The sequence below is a fragment of the Atractosteus spatula genome, chromosome 2, assembly GCF_055471065.1.
Source record: "Atractosteus spatula isolate fAtrSpa1 chromosome 2, fAtrSpa1.hap1, whole genome shotgun sequence".
Taxonomy (NCBI): domain Eukaryota; kingdom Metazoa; phylum Chordata; class Actinopteri; order Semionotiformes; family Lepisosteidae; genus Atractosteus; species Atractosteus spatula.
Window position 1 is genome coordinate 10,250,438 of NC_142707.1, and position 18,864 is coordinate 10,269,301.

General features: G+C 40.7%; 1 protein-coding gene across 2 annotated transcripts in view; it reads left to right on the forward strand.

The window, feature by feature from the left end:
* Positions 1 to 236: 236 nt before the first annotated feature.
* The window catches only part of LOC148839208 (disintegrin and metalloproteinase domain-containing protein 9-like), a 56,350-nt gene continuing 37,722 nt past the window's right edge, over positions 237 to 18,864 (forward strand). For both annotated transcript variants that reach the window (XM_088909369.1, XM_088909370.1), the window contains exons 1-3: positions 237 to 645; positions 12,066 to 12,169; positions 17,883 to 17,941. In XM_088909369.1, coding sequence (XP_088765495.1) covers positions 561 to 645; positions 12,066 to 12,169; positions 17,883 to 17,941 — 248 coding nt within the window. In that variant the 5' untranslated portion in view covers positions 237 to 560. The remainder of the gene's footprint in view (positions 646 to 12,065; positions 12,170 to 17,882; positions 17,942 to 18,864) is intronic.

The window sequence follows — 18,864 nt, forward strand, 5'->3', positions numbered from 1 at the left end:
AAGGAGCGCGTCCTTGGAAAACAGACAACAGTAGCTAGCTGCTGGCCATCGTTACTCTTCACTGTGCGGGCCTGCAGCGACGTTTTTTCTTTGTATCCTCTTCCTAAATTGTCCTTCTTCAACAGCTGCTGCTGCCTGGTACGTGTGCCAGGCGTACGCCTGTCTGCGCGGGAGAAGAAGGGTTAACCTTAAAGCTACGGGCCCGTTTGTAGAGTGACGCATGCTCCGTGCAGTCCACTCCACTCGAACTCAATGGATAGCCCATCCTGAGCTGTCCGGACAAACAACGCTGGGAAGTCAGTGAATCAGCATATCCAGTCGTTATTACCAGCACATGGTAGTCATTTGTTGTTGTTTTTTTCTTGGAAAAATAACTGCTCATAAGCCAATCTGGAAACTTGAAAGAGAAAAACAGAGACAAAGATGGCTCGATAAAGGTTGTCGGAGGTGGTCTACTACAGTATGTGGAAAAGGCATCTACTTCTTAGGAGGCAACGCCTGGATAGAGGAAAGAGAATTGAGTTGTTAAGCGATTACGCCTACTTTATTTCTTAACGAAGATGGGTAAAACTTTGCCCCAGAGCTGCTTTACTTTCGTTTTTTGGGGGATTTTGCTTTCAGACGGGCTCACCTACGGTAGTAAAAGTAAGTAACGCCGATCTATTCACGAATTCAGACTTCAGTAACTAAGTCTCGGGATACATTTTTACTCAAAGCTGCTTTGGCAGTCTGAGTACCACACTCACCGTCGTCACCTACAAATGTAGCCTTTTTTCTCAGATCAACAACCTGCCGAGAAACTTTTGTGGTCCACCGTTTGTAACCGTCTAACATGTGCTTCGCTATGTTGCGACACGGGTCATATTGAGAAAAGTGGATCTTTAAAAGCTGTTCCGTATTGATATTCTTTGCTGAATAATTTGTATACTTCATACAACCCATTTAATTGTCCACTTCAAAAGTTAATGGCAGTTTGCAAGGTGAATGCTATAGGTAACCGAGGTGAATGAATTGGGGCTGGTGTTCTTGGGGAAGCCTTTAAAAAAAACGACGCAGCTGTTTTTTTTTTTCATCCTCGGACGAAGGGAGCTTTCGATTATACGGTTAGTGAATACCTGCCAAGAAAACAAATACAGTTCACATCGTACACCATCCTGCTGTCCTTGCAGTGACGTTGCTTTGAGATTGGAATGAAGAGGTTGGCCGGTAGAGATTGAAGCGGGGTGGCGTGTACAACCAAAACGATTGCATGTACAGTAGTTATGAAATCCCCTTGTCCCCCTGTGTTTCAAATAAGCCATGTAGTTGTGTTAAATTGGGCTTCTTGAAGTGTTGCCGTGGTGGGAAAACACGCAGTGATCTCAACCTGCACGCTGCCACATACTGTAGTTTACAAATTTACAAAGAGTTGTTCGTTTAAGTATCATCTACTGTCGTTATAAAGGGTCTTGAGTGTACATTCTTGGCAGGCGGTCTAATCGTGTGCTTTAAAGCGTTTCCAGTAACTGGCTTTAAACGGGAACAGCTTGTGGTGGTGTCTCACAGACGCATTGTCGGATTGAAGCGGGTTTCCTCGGAAGAAGTTTTGACAAATACTGTCTGTGGTCTACAACAGTTGTCCTGCCTTGGGACGTCTTTCACCGTAAAGGCAACACATCGATCTGTTGTGCTTGCTGTGAAGATTTGTAATTGTACTCGATCTCAAACGGCCGCCTATTACGATTGTTATTGTTGCCAAAAATAAGTTCTTCAGTTTCATCTTCTTTTTTTTTTTGGAGGACATCTGGCAGTCGATTTTTGAAAGTAATTTAATACTTGGATAATGCTATTGAACATGCCTGGATGGAATCGTTTAAATGACAAATAGATCCTGTTCAGAGGAATTCTAGAAAATGATTGAAAAGTAAGTCCTTTATTGTTGTGGTTTAACTGAAAACATGAAAACATTTGTTTTTGCTGCAGTAGTGTGGTTTTTTTCCCCCGCTCAGACTCATGGAGTGCTATGCACCTTGAGTGGTGCTGAATGGGTTGTCAAACCTGTTTTATAAGTTTTACGATCTGAAGTGCTTTCACAATAACGAGCTGTCCAAACGCCTCCCATTTTCTACAGTCCCGCTTGTCGTTTTGTTTTTCAAGAATTAAACAATTCTTTCCACAGTTTGGAAGCAGAATGACTTTTTCCCATCAGAGAAGCTAGTCTGGGGGCCCATTGCTTTTTATTATTGACATGCTTCCTCTCGCTCGGATTATAGGCATAGTTTCATTGTTATGCAGATATTCAGATTTACGTCAAAACCTCTTCTCCCTCGGGATCTGCCGCCTCCGTCAGTTATCGCTGATCTGCGTAACATCATATTCTGGTTGACGTCAAAGTCCTTGGAAGATAAGTAGTGATACAACGGAAATGATATTGACGGGCAGCAAATGTCAGCTGGGAAAAGCTGTACAGCGATGGTGGATGGCTTCCCCATTCAGTCAGGAATCTGCTCAAATTCTATCAATATCCGATGCTGTGAGCTTGATTCCCGTTTTTTTTTTAATAAAAAGGTTCGCTTTCTCTTACTCTTTGCTCTTCGGGCTCCCCGAATCCAAAACTCAAAAATATGTCCAAAACTCTACGGCTAGACTTCTAATTCACACCAGACCCGACAGCATATCACTCCTACACCTAAGATTCTACATCGGTTGCCTATAAAATGAAGTGTTCAGTATAAGTCCTTGGTAGTGACTTTTAAGGCTCTTAATAGGCTCCATTCCTGTAGGCTCTGTTCTGTTGGGGCTGGTCCTTTGCTCACTGTACCCAGGATCTTGGTCTTCTGGTGACTGTGCTTTTGCAGATGCTGCTCTGTTGTTATAAATTGCACTTTCTCCAGCTCTTCAAGAGACAAATTATTCGACTCTTTTCAAATCTAAACCTAAAACTCACCTTTTGTATTAGGACCTATGTCTGATTGCCCTACAGATGATCCTGTATGTTCTTGTTCTGTTTTTTTTCTTTTGCATCTCTATCATCGTGTACAGCATCCTTGGGATTGGAAAAGTGTTTTATAAATAAAAAATATTTTATGATCCTTTATGCAGTGCTTACTGTTTCCTTCCTAAAAAAAAGTGTGTGTCTTGCCAGTCGGGATCCCTTTTCATTGAGGTGTAAATTATCAGGAATAGTGTGGAATCTGAGAGGACTGGGCTCAACTCTGACAGTCTCTTCCTGGCTCTACAAGGCACCTATACAGTGGAAAGAGCCTTAGCAAATTCATCATCTCAGATCCTTTGATTGCTGTTTAGTAATCATTATACTGTAGCCCCCTCACGTCTAAGCATTTAAAAACTATAATACATAGTTTTGTTTTAAATACAATAATGGATTTTTAAAGTCTACACTGTCTGTATTGCTTCCATTACTGTACTTTATATTGACCATGATGAGATTCAGAGAACATCTTTTGTTTCAGGCCATTATGGAAAATGTCCTTTGAATGCCACAGGCTGTTTTTTGTTTTGACAGACCAAGCCCTGAACACTGTTCCAGAAGAGTGCTGGAAAGTGCTGTCTGCCATCGTATATCTACTGTATTGTTCTTTTGTAAATAAATGACTAGCCTTTTGATTTTTCTTAACATTTCTAGAAGCTTGTGGGTTTTCATTTTTTTTGTATTTTCTAAGGCCATTTACAGAAACTTTGGTTTGGATATTTTTCTGTATTTGTGCTGAAAAATAGGTTTGTCACAATAAGAAAACATTCATACTGAAATATTTCTGGGTATTCGGTATTTTATTTTTATTCTACTATATACAGTATATAGGCATGTTGATGTACAGGGCTGTCCTGGATAACGTAAGCCTCTAAGTTTTATTTAAGCCTAGTTTTGCCAGCAGCCATATCACTCTGCAACTCGCAACTGGCAACCCACTGAAGCTCAGCAGGTGTGAGCCTGGTCAGTACCTGGATGAGAGACCCCCTGGCTAAGGTTGCTGCTGGAAGAGGTGTTAGTGGGGCCAGTAGGGGGCACTCACCCTGCGGTCCACGTGGGTCCTAATGCCCCAGTATAGTGACGGGGACACTATACTGTAAACGGGCGCCGTCCTTCGGATGAGACGTAAAACCGAGGTCCTGACTCTCTGTGGTCATTAAAAATCCCAGGGTGTCTCTCGAAAAGAGTAGGAGTGTAACCCCGGCGTCCTGGCCAAATTTCCCGTTCGCCCTTATCAATCATGTCATGTCCTAATAATCCCCATCTATGAGTTGGCTTCATTACTCTGCTCTCCTCACCACACATCAGCTATCAGTGGGGAGTGTTCTGGCGCACTATGGCTGCCGTCGCATCATCCAGGTGGGGCTACACATTGGTGGTGGTGGAGGGGAGTCCCCATTGCCTGTAAAGAGCTTTGAGTGGAGTGTCCAGAAAAGCGCTATATAAGTGTAAGCAATTATTATGGCTCTCAGTCCAGGTGTTATAAATGACTTTGTTCAAAGATAAACCACAATTAATTCAGACAATACAGATTATATAAATGAACCATGTCTTAAGACTGGTGACTTGGACTGCTGCATTAGCAGAAAATTGTGTCATCAATGAGTTGCTGAAACACAGAAAGGGAACCAATATGCCCCGGTTATCAAGTGCACCACTCCTTTATACCATGACTAAGTTGCAGGCTGAACTGAGTCACTCCATGTGGATATGACTGACATATAGCTGAGTGCTCTTTCCTGATGAATCAAAAGTTTCATGAGCGAGTTTGGCACTGATGTGTAGAATGACACACCAATTGCATACAACAGACATACAATCAGTACGGCAGTCCAGGTGTTTATGGTCTGGGTTTTAGTGTCTATTTACCATGAAGCTCCAATTGTAATGCTTGGAGGCAACCTGACCGCATGGTGCTTCATTGCTCAAGACCTGAAATCTCATGGTGACATGACATGTAGCAGGATAGATCACATAAGCAGCTGGAATGATGATCTCTTACTGGTCGTGTAACAATTGCCTTCTTGCAAAATGAGAATGTGAGAGTTGTGCCATGGATGCCCTGTTTGTTAGACCTGAGCCCTATTACTCACTTTTGGATAAAATGAGTCAACATGTGGCATCAGGGACTCCAAGACCAGTAAACATGCACATGAAATGGTATGGGGACAGAAACTCCATTATCCTGATAAGTGTACTGCTGCAGCTTTCAGTGACGTTTGTTGGTGCCGAGTACTGTATGCTAGCAGTTTTCTCACTGGTACAAATGGCAGGATAACTCCATGTTAAAGCCCCTATCAGCAATGCATACATGATATCAAAACATTGTCTTGCCCTTCACTCTCAAATTAAATGTATATGGATGGATTCTGGCTACACAATGAGAACTTTTAAGATTCGTTCTGGGATACACTGAGTGGCAAACAGCGGCACACTGGGCACCTTACAGAATGGGTTCTTGTCCAGCTGTTTATTTTGTCCGTGGGCTTCAATTTGCAAGTTTCAAATGTGTTTATTGAGAAGGGAAATAATAAGTTCCCCGAGCTGCAGTCTCTTACCAATTCCAGGACCTTTTAGGTAGCCGTGAAATCTGTCTTGTGTTTCTTTTTAGCCTGTATGTTTTATGTGCTTAGAGACGTGCTGGAAGGGAGAGCTGAATTTTGAGCGTTTGGCAGTGGGGTAGACAATAGATCTATCTTTTCATCCCAGCTAAAAGAACTTTTAATGCTTTTTATTTACCTGTCCCCTTTATTGCTTGGGCACGTCAGACATCCGTTATCTTCCGTTATTAGTTCATCCTTACTGCTTGGGTATTTACAATTGTAAACACTTTTGTCAATTGTGACTGTAAGTGCTGCTTTCTGTTTCGGTTCCAGTGAAATTTAAGTTCAATTCCAGCATCGGTCTGAGCTGATGTACTGTATAACCTTATGCCTAATGAGGTTTTCTCTTGAAATGGACAGTCACATCTTTTCCTGCCATATTGCATAGAAAGCAAAGAGCCGTTACACAGTGAACTGTAGTATCACACCTCAGCGGACGTGGTACAAATTAGCAGGCTAATTATTTGTTCAGCAATATGGCTGGCAATTGGCTGCATTTCAGCCTTCCTTAGTGGACATTCCAGTTGGTTCTGATAGAAATTACGAACTGGTTTAACTGCTTACCAGTTAACTTCTCATAAACGTATGATTTACTAGTAGAATGTAAACGATATCATTGAAAGTAATGCTGTAATAAACTGGTCTGTATTGCCTTGTAAAATGTTCTGAACGGGTAGGTACTGGTCACCAGCAGACTCCAGCTGAATGTTTTCTGCTGCAGTTTCCATAAGCATTCGTTTAGGCACCCTTTTGGCAAGGTAAGAAGGTTGCCATGGCAACTGGCAGGGAGCACCGCTAGCATGCCTGTCACTTCCTACACACAGGCTGAAAATTATAGTCAGACACACAGAAGTGAAATGCGACTGTAAACTCCCGCAGCTGCCATTTTTGCCTGGTGTTTTTTTTTACCGTAATGAAAGATTTTCAATTAGAAAAGGCACACCCCAAACGAGCTTTTGCTAGCGCCGGTGGCTGAGGCAGCGTTCGAGGGTAATTCCTTCTCAGCGTGCTGCTGTTCTCCATCCTGAAGGTAGAGGAATTCTGCTGGCGCACGCATGCTTACACACACACACACACTGAAGGTACTGATCTAGAAACAATAGACAGAAGCTATCTTCAAGTTTTGTAACAAATCCGGTTCATTGAACACTAGAGCACTGAAGCCATTTTCGTCCTGAAACAAGGTAATTATGTGAACAGCACTGAGCACTGCCTCATTGGTGTATTTGGACAGTGTTGCTGCAGTACTGTCCATCTAAAATATTCTCAGCCTCAAGTGTCTTTGCTGTCTAAGGGAAGCGTTCTTTGGGTTCAGATTTTTAGGCCTTTCTTGTCGAATGGACTGTAATATAAATCTTCAATCACATCCGACTTTTTAATTCTGTTTAGTCACTTTTTATATGTACTATTCACCTATGGATCTCTAAGACTAGCAGCTAAAATTTAAACCCTGAATATGGAGCTGTGTTTTTTGATAGTGTCATTTAAATTGCAAAGTGACACTTGGGAACATATTAATTCTGTGGTTACAGTTTTAAACAAAGATGTTTCATTCTTTCGCTTTCTGAACACTTTCATTCTTGCTGAATGGAAAGTGCCTATTCAGGAAACATACATAAACTGAGCTTATGTAGTGCTATATATGAATAAAAGTTATATATGCTATAAATGAATACGTTTTTTTTGTTACTAGTCCTATAGTCTATTTTTTAGTTTATAATGTCTCATTTTAATGGCAGATCTTTTTGTGCTTTTAGTTATGTATTGTAGCTGAGCTGGTGTTTCACCATTTGGAACGTAGCTCTTAGTCAGATTCACTCTCCCCCAGACCTGATTAATTTACGTCCTGTTCCTCCTCTTGCCTAGTTTAGCCTCCAGGGTGCTTATATTTTTTTGCACCTTATTGTTGCCTGTTGTTGAACAAGAGAGATGACAGATTACTCCACCAGAAATAAAGGTGTATTTTGTTTCCAAATCACAGATGTAGTTTATGTAAATCATTCAATATTTAGATATTCACTCAGATGGCGCTGATTTTTTTTTAACATTCATAAGCAGATTTCTTTTGAAAACATTTAAGCATTACATTTAAAGGGCATTATGTTGTTGGAAAATACATTCATATTACTCCCTGCTATAGCCAAATTCTTGCTGGTATTGTTCTTTTCATCCCTAGGATCTCAAAGTTATTTATGTATTGGAGGAGATGGACTTTGTCCACCACTGAAGGTCTGCACCTGAAAAAAGTGAAGCTTTGTGAAGTACATTTCCTAGAGTATAGCAATAGTACTGTGAATTAAATCATTTTGTATAGTTGCAAAGATTGGTTAACAGACTCTGCGATTATATCTGGAGCTATATGAAACATTTTTAATTTTTGATGATGAGTCTTATTGTACAGAATTAAAACTGATTGACTCCGGGAGAGTTTTAATCAGTCTTCGTTTTCACTGTCAGGGCTTTTCAAGTTATGTTATATAATGACAATCAAATGAAAAAAGTCTGTTCTTTCTGAGAATGAAGATCTCTTCTTTCTTTGCAAGGCAAAGCAGTTCCTTTCACTTTATTCAACAAAGGACATTATAAAGAATCTTCGATCAGCTTTTTTTAATTTCAAGTGTCTGCCACCTCAGTTATTCCAAACCTTTCCCTGAAAGCACTGTGAGAATAGCTGAAGAATGCTTTCATAGCAGTAATTGTGTAGCAGCTACAAGACTGAAGCATGAAGTCTAAAGGAGAAAGACAGAGTGCTCTTTAAACTGCTATCTTGTCCCTATTATTTATAATTTTTGTCCTGGTTATGAAAATCTAGACTGGTCAATCCCACCCAAATCTCAGCTCCCTGTACACACACAGGAAGAATGGGGAAATGCAGGTCTGCTCCTCCAACCTGCACAATCATCTCTGTAATTCAAAAGTATCATCATCATCATCATCATCAAGATGTAATGGTGACACATCACCCACTTCTCCGTAATGTACAGGAGGTTCAGTGCTGATTTGATGAAAGTTACATCCTTCACTGATGTCTGCAGGCTTGTGGTGACACTATGAAGGTCAAAGGTGACACTCAAGCATCTCTTGGCTAACTAATCCCACTACTCTCATCTGGATTGTGCTAATTGTGCACTGGCTCTTGGGCAATCCCTGTCACTTTTGGCAGATAACATTAATTCCCTTGATTCCTTCTAGGATGTATTCAATAATAAAGGCACAAGACAGTGCCAATGGCAAAACAGTCTCGTTTCTACTAATTAAGAAAACTCTTAACTGCATTTTAATAAGACAAGTATGACCATGACACCTACTGCCCCAGTCTTTTTAGTTTAGAAAATAAAGGCTAAGTTGTTGTGCTTTGTAAATTGACAGAATTGCTTTGCGTTCAATTTCAAGCTCTTGATTCTAACTTTAACCTCAGATTTAATTCCTGGCACTGATTCTTACTCTGAAAATTGGCGTGTGGCCTTGACTCAGTGAGAAAGGTTTCAAACTCAAGGCCAGCTGCTGCTTCAGAGTTTTTTTTAAACATCTTTTCTAAAGACGAGCTTAACTTCACTGAAACTACAGGTATGATTCGGATATGAGTGCAAAAACACACTATAAAGGAGGAAAATCTTTTGGTACGTCTTTGTCCACTTTTGCTTTCCACTATTCAAAGAATTAGTTTGCTTGCAAGCTTTTACCTTGGGGTCTATCTGTGAAGTTAGAAGCAACAGCTGGGTTATAACATGACTTTCAAATACACTGTACTGCAGTTCAATAAGTTACAGCTTCAGGTTAACCTTTGTATTGATTGTTGAAGACTGTGCTGAGTTTGTTGTCCTGATAAGATCTATTAGGATTAAAATACCATTAGAACTTTTAGAATTGTATATTTTGGATTGCTTGCTTTTTTTCAAATAGTCTAGTTTATTCTAAGATTTTAAAATATGTTGTTTAACGGTTTTTGGCTCTTACTGGGCTGTTCTGGAGCTCTTTCGAAAACAGTCTGGTTTTCCTTAGAGGTTTCCCATCCCAGTAATGACCAAACCCATCCCTGCCCCATCGGAGATCTGATGAGATTACAAGGTGGGAACACTGTAGTTATAATGTATTTGGACACTATGTTTAGGTCATAGTTGGATTATTGTGACTATCTTGATGGTTTTCTCTTCTTAAACAGGTGAGATAGTTCTATTAAGTGAACTCGGCTGGAATTGAAACCATCGGGTTCACTCGACCCTTCAGGATCAAGGAAACGCTGATCTAATCATAACCTCCGAATCACACCACTGGACTTGTTTCCACAGCATGGCTGTGTAGTTTATTTCAGTCTAAACACTGACAGCTCTGTAAAAACTGTATTGCCTTTGTTGTTCAATCTGCAGTCTATTTTTTAAACGTTTTTTGTACTTTCTTATTTTTTGTTGTTGTAGTTGGCCAATTCATCATCCCCAGTTGTTTCCTTACGTCACAGCCTACAGCAATACCTCCTGTTCTGCACAGTTGTGTCTACATAAGTGTAGACATGTGAAACCTATACTGTACATATCTGAACTCCAGCCCTTTTATACTGTATTACTGCCAGTTTATGGAGCCCACTGTTTAGACTGGCCTTCAATGTGGAAGCTTTCAATAGAGTCGCCTTGCTTTGTAGCAGTTTACAGCCTGTAAAGAGATTTAACCACTAACCATGCTTTCCTTAAGCCACCTTCTAAGTAAGTCCAGATTACTCATCGGTCATTCTGCTCCCATTGGTGCCATCAGTTGTGATGAACAGATTATGGGACTCCAATAAGAACATATGAGTGGAAGCCTTTCTGTCCACCTAGCTCATTTGGTAGTTAATAGCTAATTAATCCAAAGATCTCATCCAGATATTTCTTGAAACAAGCCAATTGGCTTCAATAATATGGTTGAGTAGCTTGTTTCATCCTCCCTTTCAATAAAGAACTGCCATCTGCTCTCAGTTTTAAATGCACTTCCGTACATCCATGTAGTATCCGCTTGTCCTCTGGTTCGTGTTTCACTGATTCTGGAGGAAGCCACTAGTGTTATTCTGGTGCCCTCACAAGGTTGAAGAAATTTGGGCCACACCAGAACTTGACACTGAAGCTCTCCTGGAGATTTGTGAAGTCTTTTTTTTTATTTAGACACCCACAGTGTGTGAGGGCACTATTAAAACAATCTCTCTTTTTTTTGTGGCTTCAGTTGTGTAATTAGATCCATTTTATTTAACTGGATAATTCTGTTGCAAACATTGAAGTTGCAAGAGTATCTGATTGGTGAAAACGCATAAGATCAAAATACTGCTAAAACTACATATAAACTAAAAGAAACTTTAATGACTTGTAAATGCAGCAAACTTAAACATGCAACTTTGCAAACATTTACCTCAGATCTAATTGCATGGCAAAATGATGGATCATTTGAAGACAACAATTGCTGGATGTTGTGAATTTGAAATGACCGACTTCTCTATTGTACCATAGATCACTGCTCTGAATAAAAGGCTTGACCGGGCTGTAAGATGAGTAAACCGTTAATGGATAAACAAATGAAGCTGGCTGAATGGTCTGCTGTCATTTTTGACCTTTCCAAGTACTTGAAATATTGCAACCCACACAAATTATCATAGCTTATAGTTTCTGTGGAATGTCTCCTCACACTTCAGTTGGCCAGTGGCTACTTAAATGGTTAAGACTGCTTTTTATTCTAAAAAGTATTGTTATTTGCACATAGTGCGAGATTTAAAATTGCTGATACCTTATCTGGGAGTCGGGTTCCTGTCAGAGGATGCCCCACATTGTATTGTCTGTACTGCCTCTCCCTCAAAACTCACAGCACAGGAAATGACCATACAGTAGCCACTCTGTTATTCTGCAGGTAACAAGGGGGGGGGAAGGAAAAAAAAAATGAGGACGTAGCCATTTCCATTCTTTTTCTGACAGCTTTATCAAATACAGGGTCACTGGGGAGTCAGAGCCTGTCTTGGCAAGCAGTGGGCACAAGACATCACAGAGCACACACAGACTAAGACACGCACACACTCACACCAGGGACAGTTTCCCCAGAAGCCAGTTAACCTCCCTGTGTATTTTTGAACTGTGGGAGGAAACTAAGAGCACCTGGAAGAAACCCACACAAACATATAAACTCCACACAGATAGCAGCCCAGGAATTGAACCCAGGGCCACAATCCTGTGAGGCAGCAATGCTCACCACAACGCCACCATGCCGCCGATTATTTGAAACTGTCTGGCACATTCACAATTCACTTTCATTTGTCAGGGCCCTTCTATTCTTGTGGTATCACATAATCCGTGATAAGTAAAATCTCATAATGTTAACTTTTTTTCCCGTTTTACTCATTTACTGTGTGTTTCTTGGCCTGTCTGTAAATCTGTCCGCATCATGAAATCATTACATTTTGAATTGTGCTCGTGTTCTGTAAAAAAATTCTTCCTGGCACTCGCTGACAGTTTCTCTTCTGTTTTGCGTTGCACTCTCAGGCTCAGCCTCTCATCAGACCTCCCAGCTGTCTGCATATGAAGTCGTTGTTCCACAGCTAATAGGAAGACACCGACGTGACCTCAGCCGTGCTGCCTCTGACAAGGTATTAACACAGCAGTGCACGCACTCTGCAACACTGCATGCTCCAGGCTTTTCTCACACTTTCAGCTGCAGTCCCCAGATACAGGGATTATGGGATAAGTAATAAGACTTTTGCATACCGTACAGTCTGGGGCCCAGCGAGTCAAAACGAGAGCATTCTCCGATAGCTGGTCTTTGTGTCGATCTATTGCTGCTCTTGAGTACCAAAACTGTGCTCTTGGGGTGATGGCTTCATTATAAGAGCCCAAGAAAATGCCATGGAATGTTCCTTTCCCAGCACCCTCATTAGTGCCGGTGTGCGGGGAGGGCGTTTGGAATTGCAGCTCCCCGCTGAGCAGAAAAGCCGTTGGCGCACACGGCTAGACGGACAGGCACAGAAGCACTCACTTAAATAAACCAGGCTTAACCTGATACTGGGTAAGTCTTTCACCTTTTGAATTGACAACAATTTAAAGCTTAAGCCCAAGTGCTGTTCTATAATTACACATCTGATATTTGATAGTATGTTTCCGTAATGTATAAGCAGGAATTCCCTGGGTTTGTTCTGCTGGTAAAGGCTCTCACTTCCGGGTGCAATTTGAGCTCTATAATCCAGACTACACAAGATCGAGCTGGGTTGAATCACTAGCAGCTCCAGGTGGTGACACAGGTAATGCAGTGGCACTAGGGGTATAGCATTGATATTTGTTGGCTTCCTCGGTTACCAGGGAAATGGTGACCAGTATGACTTCCTGTTTGTCTGCAGACTCGATATGATGGCAGTGAGGAGCAGTCCTCTCCTCCAATCAGCTCTGAAACTCCTCTGTGTTACTGTGGAGTTTGTAATATGCCAAGAGATGAATTTCCCAATGGGTGGTTGATGGAGCCTGTCTACACTTCCTTTTGCTTTTCATGTGGGCACAGGGGTCGTTTCTCTAAGCCCAGTTATTGGAGATTTCAGATTGGAAGTAATAATTGGCAATTCAAAAAAAACTTGGGAAATCTGTAATTGTTAAATGGCACATGATTTAAATTAAAAACCCCTTTTTAAAATTCCAAACACATTACTAATACAATTTTCAGAGCATCAGCAAAGAAGTATCAGTATCCTTTCTTATCGATTCTTCATGTCACAGCTGCTGTGACAGCTAGATTATTTTGTCAGCTTTCAAATTATGTCTCTGCCTCAAAAGTAAAAGAAAAAAGATCTACTCCACTTTTTAATCTGGAAAAGGGTTCTGTTGAAGTACTGTATAAGAAGAACAATTTGATGAGAAGCAACTAAATGCAGCAAAATTGTGATGGAAACATGGAAGCATATTGCAGAAACCTGCAATTACAAATACTGTTGGTCACTGATTAACCAGACTACCATTCCCTTTCCAAAAAGCTTCAAAAATGCAAAGCTCATTCCTATTTGCATGAGAAGAATTAACAAAAACATGGTAACATGTAATGTACATAGCACAAAATGGAGAAAACACAACCCCAATAGTATATGATAGCTTCATTCTGTGAGTCATGTAGTGTTTGTTATACAAACATGTACAGTACACTGATATTTTTACCTCTGCTGCAAAATTGTATTGTGGGAAACCAGACAATTCCACTCTTTGGCTGTGCTGATATTAACATAGCAGGCCTTTGTATTTTGTAATGTAGTTATGGAGAGTTGTTTCCCTAGAACATTGGCCAGCTGTCCTTTTAGGGAGGTTCTTTATGCTGGTCATATGACTAAGATGTTTGTCTTTTCCAAATCACATTCACATTACTCTATTAACCCTATGCTTTCAACTGCATAGGCCTGTGATTTTCTCCTAATGTACAGTACTTGTAGAGTGTTGACAGGAGGTCTTTTAAATTAGCCACTGACACAGAAAAAGATGTACATACTGTATGCAACTATATAGTTTGCAGAAATGGGCTGTATGGAATGAGCAAGCTCAGGATAAGAACTTCACTTCTTGCATTCAGTAGAACTAGTTTCCTGACTTGTCCTCCTTTCCCCGAGAAGATCTGGTAACTTGATTTCTTCACCAGATGGGGGGCAAAAACCAAACATGAGCTGTGTGACTGGTCTGCAAACAGCCCTTGGTGGAGGTGAATTGGTTTAGGAATTCTTTGGAACTCTGACACGCTGGTACTGTACGTGGTGATGTCATCGGCTTTTGCAATTGTTCCCTGGTGAGCTGTTTTATGCGAGAGGCTGGAGTAAAAAAAAAACAAGAAAGGAAGTTGTGATATGGTTAAGATATGGATAAAATACATGTTTAGCAGATCAGCTAAGGGCAGGGTTGACTTTAAAATCCAGGCTTTTAACCTGGGTTCGGCACAGTTTCTTTTTTCATTGTACCTGTGAGCTGAAGGAGCCCAGGCTGTAATTTTTTGCTGCCATGCCATTTTGCTGTAGTTCATTTGAAGAACATTTTTAGGTTTAAAAGGGATTCTATCACTATTTTATCACCTTTCCTCATAAAAATGTGGAAAAGACACTTAGCTCTGTTTAAATGATTCTGCAGTGGATTTTTGTGTGTTTAGCATGACTGATTGGCACTGGTGTGGTGCTTTTAATGCTTAATTGGTAAAATAAATTGGTGACATCTGAGGTAATGAGCATTTGCATTAGATTATGTTCAGGCACTAAATGCAATTCAGAAGCTGCATCACTTTGATTTTATTTTGTCTGATTTTGGAAATGGAGCAGTATATGTTTTCTTTGGGGAGAGTGATAATTTCTTATCCCTACAACTATGTGAATTAAGTTTGATCACCTTGCACTTGTGCAGATATATCTGGGTTGAGTATCTCCATTTTTTACTGAACATTATACTATGGTGACTGCAAATCCATTATAATTGTGCCAAAGAACGCTACTATAAAACACTTCAAGCAGTAGCTGTGCGACCGTATTACAAACTAAGAAAACTGACAGGAGCCATTGCTCTTCAGAATCTCCAGCTTTCATTGTTGGCTGTGCACTATGGTGTTTGAGGCCAAATCACACCTATTACAGTTGGAGTCCAAGTACTACAGGGCTTTATAGGAGCCATCTGTCAAGAACAGGTGCTGCATCAGTGTGGGGGCTGAAGAAAAAGCTATCAGGAGAAACTGATAATAATACCTGCTGTATAATGAAATTAATGAACATCCAGAAGAGCTGCTTCATCCCCACAGATACCTTTAGAAGGTTAGATAATGCTACAATGAATAACTAGCTTTGCGAAGAAATTATGCTGATTGCATGGACCTGTACTTTGTTCTCATTGTAAATATCTTTGAAGAATATAAATATTAAGAGGACATAGCGTGCTGTCCAGAAATGAATGAAGCAAAAACTCATTTGGTTTCGTTTATTTAATTTATCTCCCCCTGAAGTGTAATTAACATGATAATGTCTTTCTTTTTCACTGTGTTACTGTCTAGATTTCATTGCAGGCTAAATTACTTGGCAGTTGAACCAAATTACTCACAGGGACCTAGAGAGATGATATAATAAGAGTTGTTCTTTCTTCTCCTACATATTGCCTCTGCTGCACCTTTAATATCAGCTCTTGTTTGACAAAAGCTTATATCATTGTACATTGTGAACTAATCCTTAGTAGTATCTCACGGATGACTTTTTAAAAGAAAATCTTTTCCCAAATAGGGTAAGATCATATTATGCTGTGTAATTTTAAATGGTATATGATATACAGAATAGTTATAAAATCTTATATTATATATCTAGTATTTGCAAATTAATCTTCAGAAAATGAAGACGTTTCAGTAAATGCCTTCAGTCTAATGAAGTAAGACGATACCCTTATAAATACATAATTTATTTCTTCTGATGGATAGAAAAGTTAATCTGACAAAGCAAGAATCCCCAGGTCTGCTCCTGGAGGTTGTCCCTGTCTTCTGGCTTTTCATTCCACCTGAGCTCTGTTACTTAACTTGTTTGCCCAACAAGACATTTTTGTACATTGGTTTAGACTTCAGAAAATATATTGGTAAAGATGTCTGGTTATCTGTTTAATTCTGAAAGTCAGGAAAACACCTAATTCGGGTTAATGTTGGTCTGTTTAAGTGAATTATGTGAGAACTGGGAACAGAGTGAGCACATATTAGAAGGTGATGTGGGTCTGCAGGACAGGGCTGGGAAAGAACTGTGCCAAACCTCAGTTCAGCACAGGCAGTCTTCATAGGAGGACCTGAGGGTGTGGGCAGCTTTGCTGGAGTGCTGGGAAATGACTGTTGAGACGGAGGGGACAGGCTTGTTTGGGAAATAAGCGAGAGAGGTGAGTTTCCTGTGTGGTGCGGTGATGAGCAGCCAATTGTTGGCACCTCTGCTGCTTCCCAGCCCTGCCTCCACACAGATACCTGGCTGGACCTTTGCCTTCTTGCATTCAGTATAAGCAAAAATAGCAATTATGTACTGTGCCGTCTAGAGACAGATAATAATCCATCCGTTTCCGGGAGTCTCATTTTTTATTGCATTGTTATTTTCAGAAAAAGCAGATCTGCAAATGTGTTTCTTCCTCCGTCTTTGAATTTAGCAGTTTTTAATCAACTTGGTAACCGCTTTGATCGTTGCATTCGCACAAGGGAGATTAAGACAACATAAAGCATGTGCGTCTCTGAGAGTGTGCTGCGGTCAAGCTATACACTCTTTCTCATGCTGCAGGCTCCATCAGAATCGGCTGCAGGTGGGGGGGTTGGTGATCTTCTTGCCCCGCAGGCCAAGGATACCCTCTCCCTCTACAAGCTCACGGAGCTCAGGCTAGTTCTGTTCCACTGATTTGCGGTTTCCTGCTTACATCTGGCTTAATGCTATTGCCCAGATTCAAACCAAGAGCATAGAACATAGAGCCCAGTCTGCTCTCCACTGTAGTGACAGTTGATCCCCTTGGAATACCTACTTATGGTCTTAGGTCCTTCATCAGGTCTTGTCATTCCCCTCTACCCAGATTAATTCTGTTGTATCATTAGGAACAATTTTGAAAGTTCCCAGCTCATTTGTTTTCATGACATTGGTTAGAAATGCAAGTTCCTATAAATTAATTGATTGGTGTAATTTTTTTTTATTGAACTGCCTTTTCTGAATAACACACATTCCTTTTACAACACTGCCTGCTTGCAGGTGATTGGAAATTTAACTCGAGAGTTTAGTGCCTTACGGTTCTCCCAATACTTAGGTATTTCCATTCAAATTTTTGTGAAAGGAGTAAAGGTGGAAAAATAATAGAAGATGGGCATTTCTCACATCACATAAAGCATAGTAATGTACAGCGACACTGAGGTTTATGTGTTATTTTTGGACGTGATCTGTGTCATATAAGATTCTGCAGTCTATGGAGCAATGTCAGTGATTGCCGGAACTAGGACAGTTTAAGGCAGTGATCTGTGCTTCAGGTGACTGAAGAAACTAAAATGAATCCAAACAGGGTTTGCTGTGACATCTGATTCGTGCGTATCTGCAATACTGTTGAAGTGGAAGTGAAGTGAAAGGTCTGTGCTGTTTCATCAGAATGACAGATGCACAGTGCTTTTATCTTGTGATAAAAATCTTGCATTCTGTTGGAGTTTCCCATCAGCGCCATTAGCAGATGTGCTGGAGGAAGCTTCAGAGTCCAGCAAACAGCCCTTTCTAATGGGCTTTGAGGAAATTATACATAACCCGCACACCCTTTCTTTATTGATTTTTTTTTAAGGCCTACAACTGATCAAATATTCTTTTGTCTTTTTTCTCCCTCCAGGTATCTTATGTCATCCATTTGGAAGGGAGGGATCATGTTGTCACCTTGGAGAAGAATGAGTAAGTCACGTTGGAAGTTCAAACTTCAGTCTGCTCTCAATTAGGGTGAAGATGTTTTTGTTTGTGTCAGAATTTTAAGTACCATGACCTCATTGTGAGAGAAGCCAAGGTTCATCTATAGCAGGGCTTTCCAATGTTTTGTTATAACTCAGCTTTCAATGAATTGGAAATATTACACCCTAAATGATTTCAATTGATTGATTTTAACTTTGCTTGATTGGTGTCAGTCAGGTTTTAGTTTCAGAAATAATCTCTTGGATTTTAATTCTTTCCACAAAATGTAGTAAACAGATCTCTTTTTCAAATTAATTGAGAATTGTTGCTGTGCCAAAGTTTTCTTAGCTTTCTAATTATTGCTGTACAGAAGCAGGAGGAGATGACACATGCCCAGTCAGTCATTCCCCAGAATAAGCTTGCTTAGTGCTCCGTGGTTCCTGATCTGACCCAATCTGACCTCCAGACTGGCTCAACCAGTAAAGGCTTTCTCAGGGCACAGTCTGAGCTGTGTGATCACGGGTTCGAGCCTGGGTCAGGTCACTTGCCAACTGTGAGCAGGATTTCCCAAGAGGTGGAACACAATTGGCTGAGCATCGCCAAGGGTAAGGAGGCACTAGATGAGCACAGCTTTCTCACATCTCGGCGACAAGGCAAACCCCACGGCTTCCTGGGCACGTGCAGGCATGAGGCGCTGTCAGTGAGGGACGCACCTCTCCTCCAGTCAGTGCTGAAGCTGCAGTCTGGGGCTGTGTTGTCTGTGACTTGATAAAAGAGGAGTCTGTCGAAGGTGGGCAGGTCAAAGGAGATGCCTGGTGAATCCTCATCCTCTCCTATCTCAGGGTTTATACGTGGGAGCAGAAAAATGGCTGTTGTACATCTCTTCTATTAACAAGTAGTAACAATTGACTATTCTAAATTTCTAAAAA